General features: G+C 33.3%; 1 protein-coding gene across 1 annotated transcript in view; it reads left to right on the top strand.

The window, feature by feature from the left end:
* The window catches only part of LOC149417654 (IDLSRF-like peptide), a 213,745-nt gene that overhangs the window by 189,406 nt on the left and 5,655 nt on the right, over positions 1 to 18,684 (top strand). Inside the window, exon 4 of the mRNA XM_089640487.1 lies at positions 17,868 to 18,020. Coding sequence (XP_089496613.1) covers positions 17,868 to 18,020 — 153 coding nt within the window. The remainder of the gene's footprint in view (positions 1 to 17,867; positions 18,021 to 18,684) is intronic.

Genomic DNA, 18,684 nt, shown 5'->3' on the forward strand with positions numbered 1-18,684 from the left:
TACTTAATTTCAAAATTTGTCGCTTTTGTAATATTTTTTAGCCATACGGAAGTAAAACAAACTATTATTATTTAATTCAGCTATTCAGAATTTTTATTGATAGAATTTGTCTGCCGTCGCCCCTCTAGATTTCCTTAACGCCCCCTAATTTTATTTGAGCCTTCTACTGCTCCCCTGAAAGCCTCCAGCGTCCACTTTGAGAAAGACTGTATATAGTTGTAAGTTAGTAATAAGATAGAGCGTTGTAGCAATATATAATATGTTTGTACAAAACCATTTAGGTGAGTTTCCCAATATTGTTTTTATATTTTTTTTAATAATCAATAAATCATTTTATAAAGCATATTATATTTGGTAATAAATTAAAATTATATTGTTTCCGTTTTATAGAAGCAGGCGCTTGTGTTTAAAATAGTAGCGAGCATCGTGAATGAATGAGCATATGAATTAAGAAAATATGAACATTAAAATAATACAATTAAACAGATTAAAAAGTTATTTAAATTAGGAAGATCATTTCATCGGTTTGATATTTTCACATTGAATTGCTCTTTAATTGTTTTTAGTATGCATTTATCGCCTTCGATTGTTCTGATATTTTTGGGTAGACTCACAGTAATTGTTCCCTAGTTACATGTAATGATGTTGTGCAAATGAGGTGTTACATTATTATTAAAAGTGGATATTTATTTTATATTTATTTTTTGGTATTTGGATTTGTATTGATAATAATAGATTTTTGTATATTTCGCATTAAATTCCTAACTGCTCGCAACAGTTTAGGAACCAGTGAGACTATGGCATCCCCAATTGGGGTATGATGTGAGGCTCAATGTAGTAGAGGGGGAAAAGAGAGAGGGAAAAGAGGAATGTGGAGAAGATCCTGGTTATTCAGATCCGGTCACTAAATACGCTTAAAGCGATTTCAAGCAATGTTAAGATTCTTATATAAAAAATATAATATTTATTTATACGAAGAAGAGTTTCTGTGGCGGTCGGCCGGCGTGAATTTGATTTTATATAAATATACTGTTATATTCAAAGATTTAATAAACTATGCACACCTTCAAAATGAGGAAGGTCACTGTCTATATGATATTTCGAAAAACTCTGCGTAAAGCCAGGGCAACGCCGGGGATTTTAGATGATACTAAAGTTATCTGTATCTAAATGCCTTAGGATTTTTCGGTCTTAATTAGTTGTCGGAATCAAAAGGTAACGTTTCAACATCATTTCAGTTTATTTCAGGAAATACTTTTCCAAGTTCCAATGCTGAAATATTATGAAAGCATTTCAGTATTCTTACGTGGTCAATTTATACTAACTCTTCACATAAAGGTTCCGGGAAAATTTCATAGCCTATATCAACTATATATGTGGGGAGGATGTTTCTTGCGATAGAAACGAGTTTTGGAAGGAACTATATGCATCTCCCTTTAACATACGTTCCTCCATTCATCCACCCAATTACCTGTCCCTGTCTGACAATATGGAGTACCTATGTACATATCTACATGAGTGATATTGCAACAATTTATTATACATCACCAGTCTGTTAAGAAAACCGTTGCAGTAACATGTTCCTTCAGTGCATTTATTTCGAACCTGATGCGGATGCTTGTGCAGTGATAACTATTAGGGTCCCGCAAGACCATAATATCGATTGAAAATACCCAGATAAATCAACTTTTTTTTAAATTCTAATTTTTAAAAACATTTTTTTTATATTTGTATCAAAAATTCCACAGTAAAACCACAAAATTATTGGCATAAAATATTTGCGACTCCACGAGTGAAGGAATGTTTTGAAGAGACCAGTGTCACGGGAGGAAAAACACGCTCTTTACTCATCATTGAATGGCCTTTTTCAGCACATCGTTCGCCATAAAATACCAATGGGAATGCATGGCGAGCGATATGCTGAAATAGGGTAAACAACGAAAATATGGCGCGGTTAAAGCGTGGCCAATTAAGTTTGTTGGCGTAGAATAATTCTACTAGAAATATCACAGATTTTTTATGATACGTATAAATATAAATATGGTAACCTACCCAACAGATTATCCGTTGTCTTTTGCCTCCTGTTCGCTTTATTTACGTATATTTACTATTGTAGTGTGCTCTTTCGTTTAAATTTATTCTGTTCTACCAGTATAAAACAGCCCACAATATATATTAATATTAATTTAGCAACCACCCAACCATACATATTAATTAACTCTTGACAGGCCAAGATGCCAAACAAAAGGTCTGTAACCAAGTGGGTCTTCCGACGACCCCATGCATTTTTCTGTCTTATGGGCTTTTAAATTATAAAAATCCCAAATAATCAGTCAATTATGAATTGTATGATATGTAAATTATTTATCCTAATATAAGGAGGATAGTAATTGTGGGTACTACCTACTCCCCCACTTGGTTGCCGGATAGTTAAACTAAGTAACATTATATTAACTTGATATAGATATTGCAGAAATTAACTTTTTAACACCACACTAGAAGCAAAACATTTTAAGGGTTAAAAACATAAGGCTCTAATTTAATGTTATCAACTTTGATTTTTAGAACAACATTTCAATTTTAGGTTTTTCCTTTACATATTCAACTATATTATTATTCAATCTATAAAAAAACAATTTAACTATAAACAAATTCTAAAAGTTAAATTTTTAAAAAATCATGATGCTATGTTACAAGATTATTCAATACGGTTTAAAAGTGAGATAATATTTATGTACATACGAATGTTAGAGGGAGAGCGATTATATAAAAAAAAACGATAATAATTATCAGGCGTAAGCGACTGTTGTGAAAAAAATATAAAACACGACTTATTTAATATAGAGCAAAAACGTCTTTATATCAGAGTTAAGTATTATTTAAAGAAACACCAGGAATTTTCTTATACCTATAGCATATTAAATAACAGAACCAGAATTGTTTTTAAATATTTTTCAGAGCATATTTTGCGATATTTTTCTACTTAGGGAATTTCATAAAATTGATTGTTCGACTCGGCATCGGAATTTATTTATTTATTTATTCCTTTAGATTTACACACAGTACAATATGATACAAGATATAATTAAAATATTTTGTGATTATTGATTATTGTATCTTATCAGGTCGAAATTATTGGTTCCTAACTAGGCAAATTGCCCGTTCCAAGGAACCAAAAAATATGTGAAAGTAAGTGTGTGATTTGTCTATGTCTATAATATATCTCATTAATGTATTAATTTGTGATGTTTAATCCTTACAATCTTATGATAGAGTCGAACTTGAGCTGTTGTGTATGTTTCAATTGTGTATGAGCAATAATTAGAATAATGGAAGATATATATAGTGTGTGATTAGTCTATGTCTATACTATGTCTATTTATTATGTGACGTTTTTTAAAAAAATTTCAGATTCTCCTCTGCCCTTGGAATGGAGATTACTTTAAAAAATAACCTTTTATGTATATATTTAAGGGCTTAAAACTTATAGTATTCAAGTAAAGTGTGTTAAATGTCGTGAAAATACCCTATAATAAAAAGCGGCCCTGTATATTGGGCAGATGTGCGGTTGAATTTGCCATATCAAATCTCTGAAATAAATTGGTAATCTTAACGACATAAGTGATGAAGTCAAGTAAAAACAATATTCGGCCCGCTGCCCGACATAATGAACGGACCTATTGTCGACTTTGCCCGAGCAGGCCTAGAAAATCGAATTCCGTGGGGCTTATTTTAATTATTTCTGATGATCGTATTATTAAAATCTTAAATGTTTCCAGTGTGATCCCTTCCAAAGTTACTTTTTATTAAACCTCTAGAAAAGTAAAATCTGGTGCTTACCGCTAATTTTATAGTTGAAAAACTTTTTTATGGTGTGATCTTGTTTTAATAATATTAAATATACATAGATACATACGCAGGGATCCCTCTTTCAGATTTTAGTAATACGTTCATCAAAAATAATTAAAATGTAAGCGTCGAGCAAACCCCCGTTATTAGAGTCTTGTTTCCTCTTAAATATGTGCCCTTTCGCTTCTGAGAAGACCGCGATCCGTAATTATTTTAGTTTAATCGAAATGCTGTTTGGGGTTATCCAGCCACACTTTATTATTATAATCATCGTCATTAATTAAGTGGAATGATTAAGCGTGACGGGAGACTTGAGGTAGATGAACCTCGCTGACAGGTGTCTGTCAGGTGGGCTAAGTGAATCAATGCCTTCAATTATTAATACGCAATTAACCTACTAGTTAGTTTAACAGGCAATTACATTTAAATCAATATCAGCGAATGTAGCACCTATTTACAAAACTATCTTGAATTATGTTTTTTTTTAAAGAAAGACAAACATTCCCGGATTACGAATAACCGACAAAATTTGAAAATTTTCTACGACCACTGCAGTAAGCGGAATATATCGCTTGTGTTGTGATGAAGGACTTAGCCAGCCGAAGAATTAAACACACTATGCCTGGGTGGGACTCAAACGTGATGTCAACTCAGCCACCGACCGGTCCACACAATTCCGGTATTGTGTAGGTATTCAATTTTCTAATCAAACAACCAAAATTGAATGGTATTACTGTTTGTTATTTATACATCATGAATCGGGGGGTCGTGGTCAGTGTGTCCAGAAGCGACGTGCGTGTGAATCCAAACTTCCCACTGCATCGCAAGGATTTTTTAATCAGCTGGAGAAGTCAAAGGGTCTCCCACTATCGGCCTCTCCCGATCCGGTCCGCCACGCAGCTGGTGAGCAGTAGTGTTGCCAACACCTTTAGGGTAGATTTAGCTCTAAATTGAGGCCGTCAGCTACAAAAAAGTAATTTAGCTACTTTTTTAAATAGAAAACTCAACGAAAAATGACAAATTAAGGGTAATTTCTTTAGAAGCCGGTTATGTTTGTGTTGAAATCTTGTTTTTATTCCTCAGAATTTCGTTAGCCGCCACCCTCTACCCACAGGAAACGAAAATAATTTCTCTGGTCATGGCCTCACCAAGGCACATGAAATTTGGGTTTATTTCTAATCAGAATTTCTCTATACACCCCTTTCCCTCCAGGACGGTGAATTTTCGCTTCGAACTTAGGCTATATATGTTTTAACTCCTTTTTAGCTTCTTTTTTGGGAGAGGTCAGGCTTTATCAAATCGAGTTGGTGGCATGGTGGTCAGGCGTATCCGCCACCAAGATCTGGTCACATCTAAAACCGCGAACCCGGGAAAACCTGCCGACTTACCAAACGTAGCGAACAATTTGGTAGAAATATTGGTTTTCAAATACATTATTCTCGATAGTAAACTAGGTATTATATCATGTATTATTGAATTCGGTAATAATTATATCGCAAGAGCTTCAATACTACTTCGAGTACTAATTTATATTGGTTTCTGCCTTGTTAAACATAATTCAAGAACGTAATTAATATGTTCCTTAATTAACAAGTATAATCGTCATAGAGGGGTTCAGATAAGAGGTTTAAAGACCCGCTGAAGTATTCATATTACAATATAAATGCAAAGAGGAGAATAGTGTTAATTAACGTTATATAATTTTAATGGAATATAATATTAATTGTTCGTAATTTAAAATGTACCTTCATAAATAGGTACCCCAAAATTCACGAGAGAGAAAATATTGCAAATAACGTAGATTACCCTGAGCTTCGCCACCCCGAGCTTTACTGCCGATTCTATTTCTGGCCACACACGTACCAGAAAATACAACCAACACTAAATATAGATTTACGGACAGGGGTTTTGATGTTGGTGTTAGCGAGGATCTTCACTTGAAAGCTGACTAAACTGAAAACGTTTATTTACATACAAAGCCTTGATCCTTAAACCCTTCTAAATATAAATCTTCTTCCTTCTTTCTTCTGGTTTCGTTCTCATTCAGCAAATAAATTTAAAAAAAACTCCAGTGAAAAATATTTTCACGTAGATCAACAATCGCTGATTCTAAATATATCATTTTTAATACACATATAGAGATAATATATTGTTATAGTCCTGTAATTGGTTACTGGTATTGACAGACCTGCGTTCATCAAATGCGGATCTGCAAATGCACACGGTGTATAAATTACGTATTTAAAAATAATACATGTTTTTTTTAAAGCTTGCTAATTATTTATTTCGGGAAATCTTGATTTTATACCAACCCGTGAGGGAATGGCCTTACTATTAGCTGAAAAAACCAAGGTACGTATGACGTCAGGAGCTTTGAAAAATTCTAACTAAAAATTTTTCGCCACCATAAGAACAACATTTAAAAATACTTGTTTGCAAGTTATTTAAGCCTGTGACAGACATCGCTTTAAGCGCGTTATTTTTCGTGGCTTAGTCACTTTCAGCATATCGCTCACCATCCATTTCCACTGGTAGTGAATGGCGAGCGATATGCTGAAATAAGCTAGAATGTGTACAGCGTAATGTTTCGCCTATCGTGATCACTGAATTGGCTTAATGTATATAGGACCTTTTGTCTCCTAGGTTAGTCAAATTTACTAACGTTTCAAAAAAGATTGTGTTTTTTTGAAAATTTATGTTAAATTTTACCGTAAATTAAGAAATCGAAGATCTTATTTCGGGCACACGGTCACGCTCACAACGCACTTCTACGGTTAATCTCACCATTCGTCATGATTGTAATCCAATAAAATCTATATTTTCCTTAAATGTCCTCAAGTTTCTCTCAGTACTGCTTATACCCGTAACCATTCTTGAACTTGAATAATGTTGAGTGTGCTCTTAGGATTTCAGGCCAAATGTCTACTTAAGCAACATATCAACATCGAGTTTGCCTTCTCAGAACCCTCTTATCTCCTGACCTTATCCACGTGCAATCAAACAAGGAATCGATGTAGTCAAAAAGCAACATAAATTTTCACCGGTATTGAAAAATATCCATTTTGTTTGACTGTGAAAATATTAGCCATTTATATTTCATCCTATAATACCAAAATGGTGGCACCCTTAACCCTTCAGACCTCTGGCAAGCTGATGCTGTCAGAGAATCGAAGAATGTATATGTAAAAATAAAAACTGTATTTAAAAGGCGATGACAAATGCTTTCAATTTTTTTATTAGAAGTAAATAGAAAATTTTGTAATCAGATGTAAAAAGTTTTATGGCTCATTTTACGTTTTTTCGTCTAAACATTTAACTTAATATGCTGATTGCAAAATATATTTAGACAAATGTATTCTAAACATTATTGCTACTTGGGAACCTTTGGTTTAATGGGAGTGTATGTTTTAATTATTCTAAGGTTATTTTCTTGATCTTAATATAAAGGGTGAAATTTTCTCTTTTTAACACTTTAATAAAGAAATTAATTTAATAAAGAAATTAATTAACTGTCAGAAAACGTCAACTTAAATAACTTAAAACCGTTGAAAATATTACTTATTCCAAATTACCTCCATTTGTTTTGCACTATTTATGTTTTGTTCTCATTTATTTATTTTTAAACTCTGTTAAACTGAGTTACTGATATGATGAGAAAGTTACCGCGATCCCGTTTTCGGAATTGCGCTGAAAGTAGAAAATGGAATAGCTATTTTTAATGGCGTGTTCAAACACCTTTTACTCTCTTTTAATTGAACCTACACCTTCGACCAAAAACAACCCTAATGGACTGCTCGCCAAGTAAACATACAGGATTACAGTTTCCGCCCTGTTTTTTCATACATATTACAATGTATATACTTGTACAGAAAGTAAGTGCTATTTCGCTCTGTTGAATCAATGTTGCTTGATTTTGTGGTAAATTAAAGCTTGCTTCCTCCCTCTCTTCTGTTTCCTGCGCCAACGTTTCGGACAGTCTTGCAGTGTACGTCGTCGGGGCATATATACAGAGTGTGAAAAAGGGTGTCCTTAATTGGTTAGATCTTTTGTAGAAATGAATTCCTTCAAGCGTTTAAGAAGAAGACCAAACAAAACGAAAAAATAGTGTTTATAAAAGAAGATTCACTAAATCATTAAAAATACACAATAAGTAACAGTGACAGTACTACCAAACAATTTTCAAGGTAGATAGATGTCATTTGATGACTGGTTACCCAAAGGGTTCGTGTTAATAAAATAACATAACATTATTGAAAATTAGCACGTGTATTTATGACTTACAAAAGATATCTTCATCATTAATTAACGTTTATTTTAATCACCTAATTGTTATCGTGGGATTAAATTATAACAATGTGAATCAAAGTATTATTTAAATTATGATCTACGCGGGTGTTGTCGAATTTGAAGAGCACTGAAAACTTTTTGAAAACGTCTGTTCTGTAAAAGATTGAATTTTGCAATCTGAATGAAAGAAGCATGGAACATTTAAGATTTATATTAAATCAAACACATCCTAAATCTAATTCTGTCGATCAAAAGGGCTTGTTTAAGAGTAGTAATATAGCATGATACCACCGTTTAGTTAAGCCATTTACTCAATAAGCATCTCATTTACACGCACTACATAAAAATACTGTACTCTGAGATAGTATTGTTGTATTATGTCATACCTCTCACCACTTGTACGTATCAGTTCACTCACTGCTTTCTTCAATAAACAACCTACCGCTGAACCACGCAAAGTAACTAATTGCCTTTTTGAAGAAACGAACTATGAACCACTAGACCGATATTTTAAAATTAAGATTAACTGTATGAAGAAGAGAATTTGCTCCACACGTTGAGTCCTGTCTCCTTTTTTTGCTACATATTTTCTATTTTGTGCAGTGGTCATTTGCACACAAACTTACACAATCAACGGTCCTTCAGTTATATACATAATTACACAATTTACATATCACCGTTTGATCTCAAAATGAAGTTGCAAATGAACAGCGCGAAAGACAGGAATATCATATCGGCTGGATTTCCAGAGCAAGTGTGGCCTTTTCAATCATGACTCCATGACAAAAAGGCAGTGTGCAGGATAGGTAGATGACCTCTAATTACAACGTCCTTCAAGAATCAAATAATGATGGCGTTTTTGACCCATTGAGTCCGATTCGCCATCCCATCAATCAGAGGTGATCCAAAGCTCTGGACCATAAATAAAAGATTCACTAGATCGACATCTTCGGGCTTTTTGTATGAAACAAATTGGTCTTAAATGAAAAAAACATAGAAATGCCAATATATAGACAGTCTAATTCTCATTCGGAGCCTACTTATTATACTATACACCGATGAAAATCTCTGAAAGTTCATTCCATAGACTTTCAAAGTTTTTCATTGGTCGATATTACGCAACAATATGACGTCACAATATTCACGGTTCCAATTTTAGATCGGAGTTATACCCCCTGCTCAGGACTTTCATAAAGGAATTAATCTTACCCAGATTTTAGCTTCAAGGTTTAGTGGTTAGTTCGCAGGTTTGGCAACCGAAGCGACCCAAAAATCAAGGTTTGGCAGTAAAGCCAATACAGAATGGTAAATTCTTAATGATGGAGGTGCCACACACCGACATCAAATATAAAACATACATCTAAAAGGATCCACACACCTTGTTACAAAATCCTTTATGTTGCGTGATATTGTCTTCACATTAAAATTATGTTCGAAATACTTTGATTCTAGCTTCATAATTTAATTATAACCCCATTTTCTACCCATTAATTTTACTTATCTTTTCTCAACCATTTCTTTACACAGTAAATAATGTATCTTATATCTCTTTGAAAAAAGTTTTTATTAGTATAATTTCACCCGGTTACAAAGTTTAACCATTTCTAAATAAAAAGAAAAAAAATTTATTACTTTTAAATTTTCGTTCAGTTTAGCCATTACCTGGGGATTTAGAATTCCACATGATTTACATAGAATGGTAAAGCACTATCCAGCCCGAATTTTCCTTTGAATAATTGATGAAACATATTTATTCAAAAACATATTTAAATACTTTTTTTCACCTTTTCCGGTTATGTTAGTGCTTTTAAATTCCGTTTGAAAGTAATCCTTGTTTTAATTTGATTTATATTCGAATGGTAAATCTTTCAAAGCACTCGAGTAATAAATTGTAAAGTTATCTCTAACGCTTTAATAAATTGGTCAGTTGCCTTTTACTGTATAGTTTATATTACTTACATTTCCTGTCTTCTTTGAATCATTAAAAAAATTCCATATTCCATCAGAAAAAACGTTGGATATAAAAATCTATTTTAAATTAAAAATATATAAATTACGTACCAACTAACTTTCTTGTTGTTTGAAGCTTGACAAAAAAATTGTTTTGACGAACTCTGCGGCGATGGCTTTGTCATTGTCATTTCGTTAATATGTTTTTACGAAAACAACAAATTTTGGCGCTTTATGACGTGCACTGGCACATTAGAAAGTTTTTTAAATCACTTAGAATATTAAAACAATCATTCAAAACGAAATGATTTTCAGAAGAAGAAAAAATCATACAATGACCCTGTGTACTTTTCAATAAATTGTCCACTTTTAGTAAGATATTATCAAACATACTAATATCGGTTGTCGGTGCATGGGCACGCGTGAAGTTATGTAAAATATTACCGCGTAGGTAATTCATAAAATTAATAAAGTTAATGTTGAATGTGAGTGATATTTTTGGGGTATATTTGCTACTTCTTTATCCAACGCTTTGGACAACATTACGACCATCATAAGGACAGATGTGTAATTTAATCTAATGTAAAAGACGTGATTATATATCTGCCCTGATGATGGATACTGTAAGGCTGTCCGAAACCTTTAAGTAAGGAAGGAGGTAGCGCAACACGGCATATGCCACTCAACTTCCTAGTAAAATTGTTTAAAATTTTGTACAATTGACAAACAACCATCAACGCAAAGAACACGGTTATTTATCAGCTGTGTAAAATTTAAAACATTGTTATTAAAACGGTTAGTATTTTAAATTAAGCCAAATTTATGGCAACAATAACACGAAAAACGATGAAAAAACTTCAGATTTTAAAAACGCCGCAGACCTTTAGAAATAAATCTGCAAACATTTTTCATTGAAACATCTTTTAACCTTTTCATACGCAGAAAAATAACTCAAAAACTCTATTCTGTTTTTCTACATTACAAAGAAAATGCCGAAATCAGGCCGAGCACGTTCAACTTATTTACAAAACGAATGTATTTTTATGCTTTGCATATTTAGAAAATACGTTTGAAATTCACCTAACGAGGCTTAATTCTATTTGAGTCAGATTCCAGATAAATATTTATTTGCCGCAAAGGTAGACGCTAAAATAATATATCAAAAGCAACTGAGCAACGAATTTAACTAATACAACACTGGTAAAATCTCAGAAGGGATTTATACTGGTTCTATTATAAGGGAGATTTATGGTAACATGTAATGCCTTCAAAGTGATATTTATCGAAGTGTTTGCTGTAACAAATAACTATGATTTACTGGTAGATAAATTTGTTGTTGTTCTAAGCTTGTAGATTGTAAACCGTAATATTATAGAATATGAATACCAATTTTATCTTGTGATAGGCTTTAAATGGATTACTAAAATAATCTTATGATATGACTAATAATTCGTGATTGTATTCAAATACAGAATAAAGATTTATTATATAAAATACGAAAATCAAACAAAATATCAACCCGTTTTTGGGTTGACTGAGGACTGTACCTTCCTTCCGAAGGATTTGGTCTTAACTTGTTTTTGTTCGTTTTTAAACCTTTATTTAGATGTAAGCAAGTTTTTTCATACATCTAGTAATAAAAACATATAATAACAAATAGAATCATAAAATTATAGGGAAAAATAAATATACAGTATAACAAAAAGATAAACAGTAACCCTGGCTTAAGAAATAGAGGTCGAGAAATAGATGTAACTCCTGTTAGAGTGATAATAATATTTTTGAGTGTATACAATTCATAATTTTTTTTAAATATATATAGCACATGTTTTCCGGAAATTGTTAAGACTTGAGGCTTCCTTTTTGGCACTTGGCAACTTTTGCCATTTTTAAAACACGCTGTTCTGTGTGCACGTAAGTTTAGCTAACTAACTGCTTTTTTTAACTGCTGCGAACCTTAAAAATTTCTTTTAAGGCGATGCCATACGTAGTCATGCAAAATCATGTGTTTTTGGTTTGAAAATTTAGTAGCCTAGAAATGTTTCAGATGCTTTAATTAAATACTGCGAGTAGAATAGATTTTGGCCTTTGAAATAATCGAGTATTTTTTAGATAAGTCTTTTTATAAGCCCAGAAAAAAATAATGTATTGGCCTATGAAAACTGGTTTAAAGTTTAAAATCTCCTACTTACGAACCCATTTTCGGTTATGATGTTATTGTATAATGTGGTAAATTAAGTTATTTATAAAATGATCGAAAATAATTAAATATTTATGCCTGAACATCCACAAAATAAAATAAAAGGCACTTTTTGGCCATGTTTTTTTCTTGCATAAATCAACACAGGCGGATGGTGTTAAGCGGGAATAAGTAAATACTTAAGGGTTGTTATTGACAGCGGCTCAATTTAAAATATTACATGACGTAGTGCATCGCCTTAAACCTTAAAAAAATGGTTTAACTGAGGATTGAGGATGATTGAAATTTAGTTGGATGACACCCAGATTTATTTTGTTCAATAACTGCTGTAATTTTTTTTTAATGAAATACAATTTCAGAGAAATGCGTGTAAGTGGGCACATGTATGCGTGAGTGCCACATTGATGCATGGTGGTGCGCAAATCCTTCGTTCGCAATTGTGCGGGGTTGGTTGCGGTAAAGTGCGATAAAGACTAAGACAAAACAAAAACGAATTGAATTTTCCTTAGTGTTTGCAAAGGGGAAATGAGTGGGAAAGGCCAAAGACTTACCCTGGTCTTGTCCTCCTTAGCCGCTGGTTCCTTACACTTATCAGCTTGCATACAATTAAGGGCAATTCCTTTTTAACATTCGCTCACTTAACACAAAACAAAAACAGTGACATTCACTGCGGCGGGTAAAAACGTTTCACTGGACGATTGTGATGCTCCAAAAAAACAGTCACAGCCGATTTCAACATATGCGGGTATTCAAGATGACACGAATGTTCGCGGACCAAGATGCAACGATAACAATGCTACTTGTCGTTTGGCCGGGTCAAGGAAAGGGGACAAGGGGCAAATAGGGGGTCAAGGGTACACATTTTAAGGCTATTCAATTTTAAAACCTCACGCGCAACTAATGCATTTAATGCATTGTCATCGACAACGAATTTATCTGCTTAGTTTCAGCTCGATCGGATATCAAGAAGTCGGTTGATTTCTACTTCATTCATTTATTAATTGATTCATTCAAGAAAAAAAATCAATTTAAATAGATGTTTTCAAAAACAAAGGTATATCGCTAAGCCGACAAAATGTGACTAATGCCAAATTTAATGTTTATTTTACGCTTTGCCTTAGTTACCTATGTGACAGAGCGATAAGCTTCTTGGCTCTAAACTCAATAGTGGCGGGTTTGTAACCTGCGCGTAAAAATGAAAGTGATAGACCCCATTCAGAATTGAAATGGTACTTGATAGGGCTTTTTTTATTTTATTTTATTATAGTTAAAAAGATACACACTTTTCGTTTTCTAACCACATGATTCAATACAGTCATAAAAATACACAATATTACTTTAAGTCTATTATGTTAGGTAATTGTATTACAAAATCTTAAAAAAATATTCTACACTATAATATTCTCCGTTTTCAGGTTATCGGTCAGAATGGTTGATTATTTTTTTGTTATTCAAAATTTACAAATTTAAAAATAATAAAAGGTATATTTGCGCCACGTTTCAGAGTGGAAGATACTCTGGTTAGTTAGTGTATAATTTTTTTATGTTTAATAATCTCATTTCTTGGAATAGTTTTTTCGTGGGGGTGTCTGGGTTGTAATTATTGAAGTATTATGTTGTTATAATGGAAAAACTTTGTACAACTTTACTCTATATTATTTGTAAATCATTTAATGTGTGTTTCCCCATATATTTGTCAGATAATTTAGGTGGGACTGGATTAAGCTATAATAGTGCCTCTTTATTTGTTTGTAGAAGATGAGCTATTCTGCCAACTATTAACTAAATATACCAACTAGAGTTATGATTTTTTCTGTGTACTGTTTAAAGGTCAGATGTTTTACAATACGTGTTTAATGATCAGACCCGCAACATTTACATATTTGTCAATCTTTCTGGTGCCTTTCTCCTCCCCCGATTTTTCACCCTTACAACTCAAAACATACCCCGATCGGGGATTGTAGAATACCAACTTTGTTCACGAGCCCTTGGATTTTTTTGTGGTTTTATTTACGTAAAGAAAACCCAGTAAACACTCCATGAATAACCAATATGCGTAATTTATATTTATCAAGTATCTAACTGAAGCTGCTTAATCCATTACTTTGCACGAAGTTCTTCGAAAACAGATGTATACAGTAATCTTCCTCTTATTTAGAAATGCCAAGTGTGCAAAATTTCATCAAAAATTACCAATACTCTGCGTTAAGGGTTGAAAAAGGAGATGAGGGTGGTTTTAAAAAATATCAAGTAGACAGTTGACCTTCCTCCTGTTTTGAAGGTCAAGTGTATCAAATTTATTTAATCTTGGAATAAAACTGTAGATTTGCATACAAATCAAACAAACGCCGCCCACCCTGTGTCCCCTAGGCGGCCAAACTCCCGCCACAGACAGTCTCTTTTATACAAATAAATGGATATATAGGTGGTGTTTTGCGAGGCACCTGCACATTATTTACTATCCCAATTGTTGCTCGTAGGATAGCTTTTGAATGTGAATAATGTATGTTATGCTCCAAGCTATGAATACAATAAATATTTCACAGATTGAGTACCCTACAGACTATATCTTCTCAGCTATTATTGTCCAGACAGGTCCTGAAATTGAGAGCAGCTTTCCAGTGAACTATTTAGTAATTCATACATTTATCTTCCCTTGTGTTCCAACAGTACGGTGACATCAGACGAGTAGTGCCGTTGACAGCAAAATCTCTAAAGCTCCACGTGATGCATTGTGTTGTACTGGGAGGATCATCAATAGCAGTAATTAACTACTGCTTTGTTCTTTTGTACAATGTATGAATGTGTATCATATTATTGAACACACCAACCTCAAGTTAGTTCCATTGAACATTGTCTCTGCTTTTAGACAGTTCAAAATCTCTTGGTCTTCTTTGTTATTTTTTGAATGATTGGAACCAGTGGAATTATGGCAAGTAAAGAATATTTTGATGTAGAAAAATAGAACAATAATAATGAAATCACAAACTTCGAGGAAATTACAAACAGAAACTGTCAAAAATAATCGTGTTTTACATTTAGAAACTACGTGTGACTGTACTTGACAAAGTCAGTAGTTAAGCATTTTAGTGACATATTAATACTAAAATACAATATTAATATTTTGAGGGTAAAACAGTATTGACGTGATGGCCTTCGTAGTCGAGGAATAAAACTCTTTATATGCAAGCCAGTATCGCTTTGAACCAGATCTGAACAGACAGATACTCCCTCACTCCATCCTCCTCCCAATCTCCTTACCCCTCCACTTCCTTCAGCCTCACAACATACCCCAATTTAAGATGCCTTAGTCTTACTGGTTTCAGACGGTTGAGAACAGTTAAGAAAGACTCTTTCACGGTTTCACATGTAGTACTTTGAAGACTAACAACACGTCCATCGAATATCATTATTTATAAGACACACCAGTTTCATACTACTTATACTATTGTTGTAGGTTTTTCGGACGAAATATATTGATTTGTTTTCCAAGTATCAATAATATATGTTCATACTGTATATAACATAAAATATTTCATGTAAAGACGGCTTCGCTGCTGTCTGATAAACTCATAAAACGTATTAGAATTGCGATCACGTAAAATCATCTCCCATTATCCAATTATTGTATCGCTGTCTGACACCGAATAAAGAATATTCAGTATTTGTACAGAAATAAAATATACTTCGGACATTTCTCCTGGAGTTTATTTTCTCTAGAAGCCTCCCCGACAGCCTGATAATTCAATTAAGCACGCAAACCCTTCAGAATAAGCCTTAATTTGCTCGCCACCAACTCGCGTTTGTCCCTCGTAAAGAGAAACTACGTAATGTTATGTGATACTTCGCGGTAAAAGCTTGCAGTCCTTAAAGTCCTTTAAATTATGAGGCTACTCTACATACATATAAGCGCAGGATCCTTACATTTATTAATACATATCTAGACCAGAGTTGTCTTACTAGATATCTGTTGTATTTAGAGATTATTTTTATTTTATTTGCTTGAAATCCCTTACGATACTGACACATTCAAAATTATGAAAATTTATTAGAAAGAATAAATTGGTTGAATTATTACCTGGAATTGGAATTAACTAATTGCTTATCTAGCCTTTAGCTATATCGGAGGCGGAAACAATTTATTATAGCCAAAACCTCTGATTCTGATCTGTTTTCGTGCCGAACAGGCCGTGCCTTTCGATACGGTGTTTCGGTACGTCTTTGTGTTTTTTTCAAATACAACTATTTTTTCTACTGCCTACACTATTAAAAATCTCTGTACACGCCACTGATAGATACAACAACATTTACACAAGGAAACTTTTAATAATGGTATCTACATGTTGATTAGTAAAAAAAATACAGAGAAATTTTCACAAGTCTTTAATTATCTGTTACTTTTAAAAGCTGCAATAAAGTATTATTACCAACAGATTATTAATAAAAGCTGTGAGGGTAGTAAGTTTTCTGTCAGAAGCTGTACAATAGGTACCTGTTAAATATTCAAGGAAGCAATTTGCTTCTTCGTGAAACCTGTTAAGTTTTAATTATTAATTTAATATTATTTACGAAGTAACTTTTAACAACTCGTGTAACTTTCAGAAGATTTTAATTTCCCCAGTTATTATTATATAGGCAAACAAGAACATTCTTGAAACCTGGCAGTAAATTACTTTAAAAAATCGATTAAAAATTCTAATGATACTATTTAAAATCATGTTGATTATAACGGTTTTTCATGAAAGGTGCAAATACGAAGAGTACTAAAAAGCTTTCAGCGTAAACGAGCTTTTAAAACAGTTTTTTAGTTAAGTAGTTGTGAACTCGCATCAGTTTTCATGGAACGTAGATTAGGCTTCATGAATAAAAAGCGGGTTTTAATAAACTCGGAGATTACAGTGTTATGTTGCATAGGGGCCTATTTGTAGTGGAATTCAAATTGGATATGAAATATTGTTGCCTTTACGAAGAGAGAGATTATGAAGATTCAAATTCCCAGAGCCAGAGAAACTTTTAAAAGATGTTAATATATCAGAGTGGAAGATGCTATTAGTATTGCCCTGGGGAAAGAACATCATTCAGAATCGAACGTAGCTTGAAATGGCTTTAGCCGTGTTTGTTGACCAGATCTGAAAATCCAGGTATGGTAAAACTCTTGAATTCCGTTTCAATCTTAATAGGCACAAATTATTGAAATTACACTTTGTTTATACTAATTTCTAAAAAAATACTATTGAGATGCATTAAAGTTGAATTTTTAAATTAAAGATAAATTTTCCCCTATTTTGACTACTTTCTACGCCAAGTTTGATCTTTTAGTACGATGTGGGGTTTTCCGTAAGGTCATGTTTCAATATTTTTAATATTTATCCACAAAATATTTAAATAACCTAAAATAAGAACCTGATAACCTGTTTTGTGCATGTTTTTCAATCTCCAATCGAAATAACGACCATCTAACTTGATGTTCACGATCAAGAGGCCTCCAGTAAAGGAGCAAGCGTAATGTTTGCACATTACCATGATTAAAAGGCGAATTATTTTGCAACCAACTAAGTGATGTCTGTTTTGTTGTTATCAGCAAAGAGGCCCCCAGTGGAGGAGACCGCGTCCTTCCTTCAGTCGCTGTTGGCCTCCCACGGCCCCAACTACCTGGAGAAGCTGTTCGGCAGCAAGGCCCGGGACGCGCTGGCCCCTCTGGGTGGGGTCGAAAAGGTGGCCATCGCCCTCTCAGGTGAGATACATAAATCTTTACATTCATTATATAATGTCAAGGCAACAGGTCGATGGTAAAGCCTTGATAACTAGAAAACGTAGAATACAGAATAGGGGCATTGACATTGCAAGGTAATCTGTGCGCAACGCATCAGCAAATAGAATCTTGGTTTCATCTTATGTGTATAAATGGTGGTCGAGTTCCCAGCAATTTATGAAATATTATAATACAACACGATGTATGTCAAATACTTGTTACAATGTTAACGTAATTAAAATGTAGTTTCTTTTAGTTGACGCATTTCCCAAAGATTACTTGTTCAGTGCTGATACTGTTGGATGGATTTATAATGATCTACACGTTATTCAATACTTTTTTACAATCTGTTATTATCACTTTTATAACACAACATTATCACCAAAATGTTCAAAAATTATGGAGTTTTTCGAAAAGTCAACAAAAAAATTATTTGAAACCTATCAAAGGTAAATTATTGAGTTGGATTGTTAGTTATCTTAGCCATAGGGTGTTTAGTGTAAAGATTTACTCTGTACAATCTTATATATTCGAGACCACAAGTAGGGTTCCTCAAGGGTCCCACCTCGGCCCAATATTTTTCTTATTATTCATCAATGACATTGTTGACCAAGTTAATGATGTAGAAGTTCTGCTTTTTTCTGAC

The sequence above is a fragment of the Hesperophylax consimilis genome, chromosome 15 (genome assembly GCF_061612785.1).
Source record: "Hesperophylax consimilis isolate HC1 chromosome 15, BYU_Hcon_1.0, whole genome shotgun sequence".
Classification (NCBI taxonomy): Eukaryota; Metazoa; Arthropoda; class Insecta; order Trichoptera; family Limnephilidae; genus Hesperophylax; species Hesperophylax consimilis.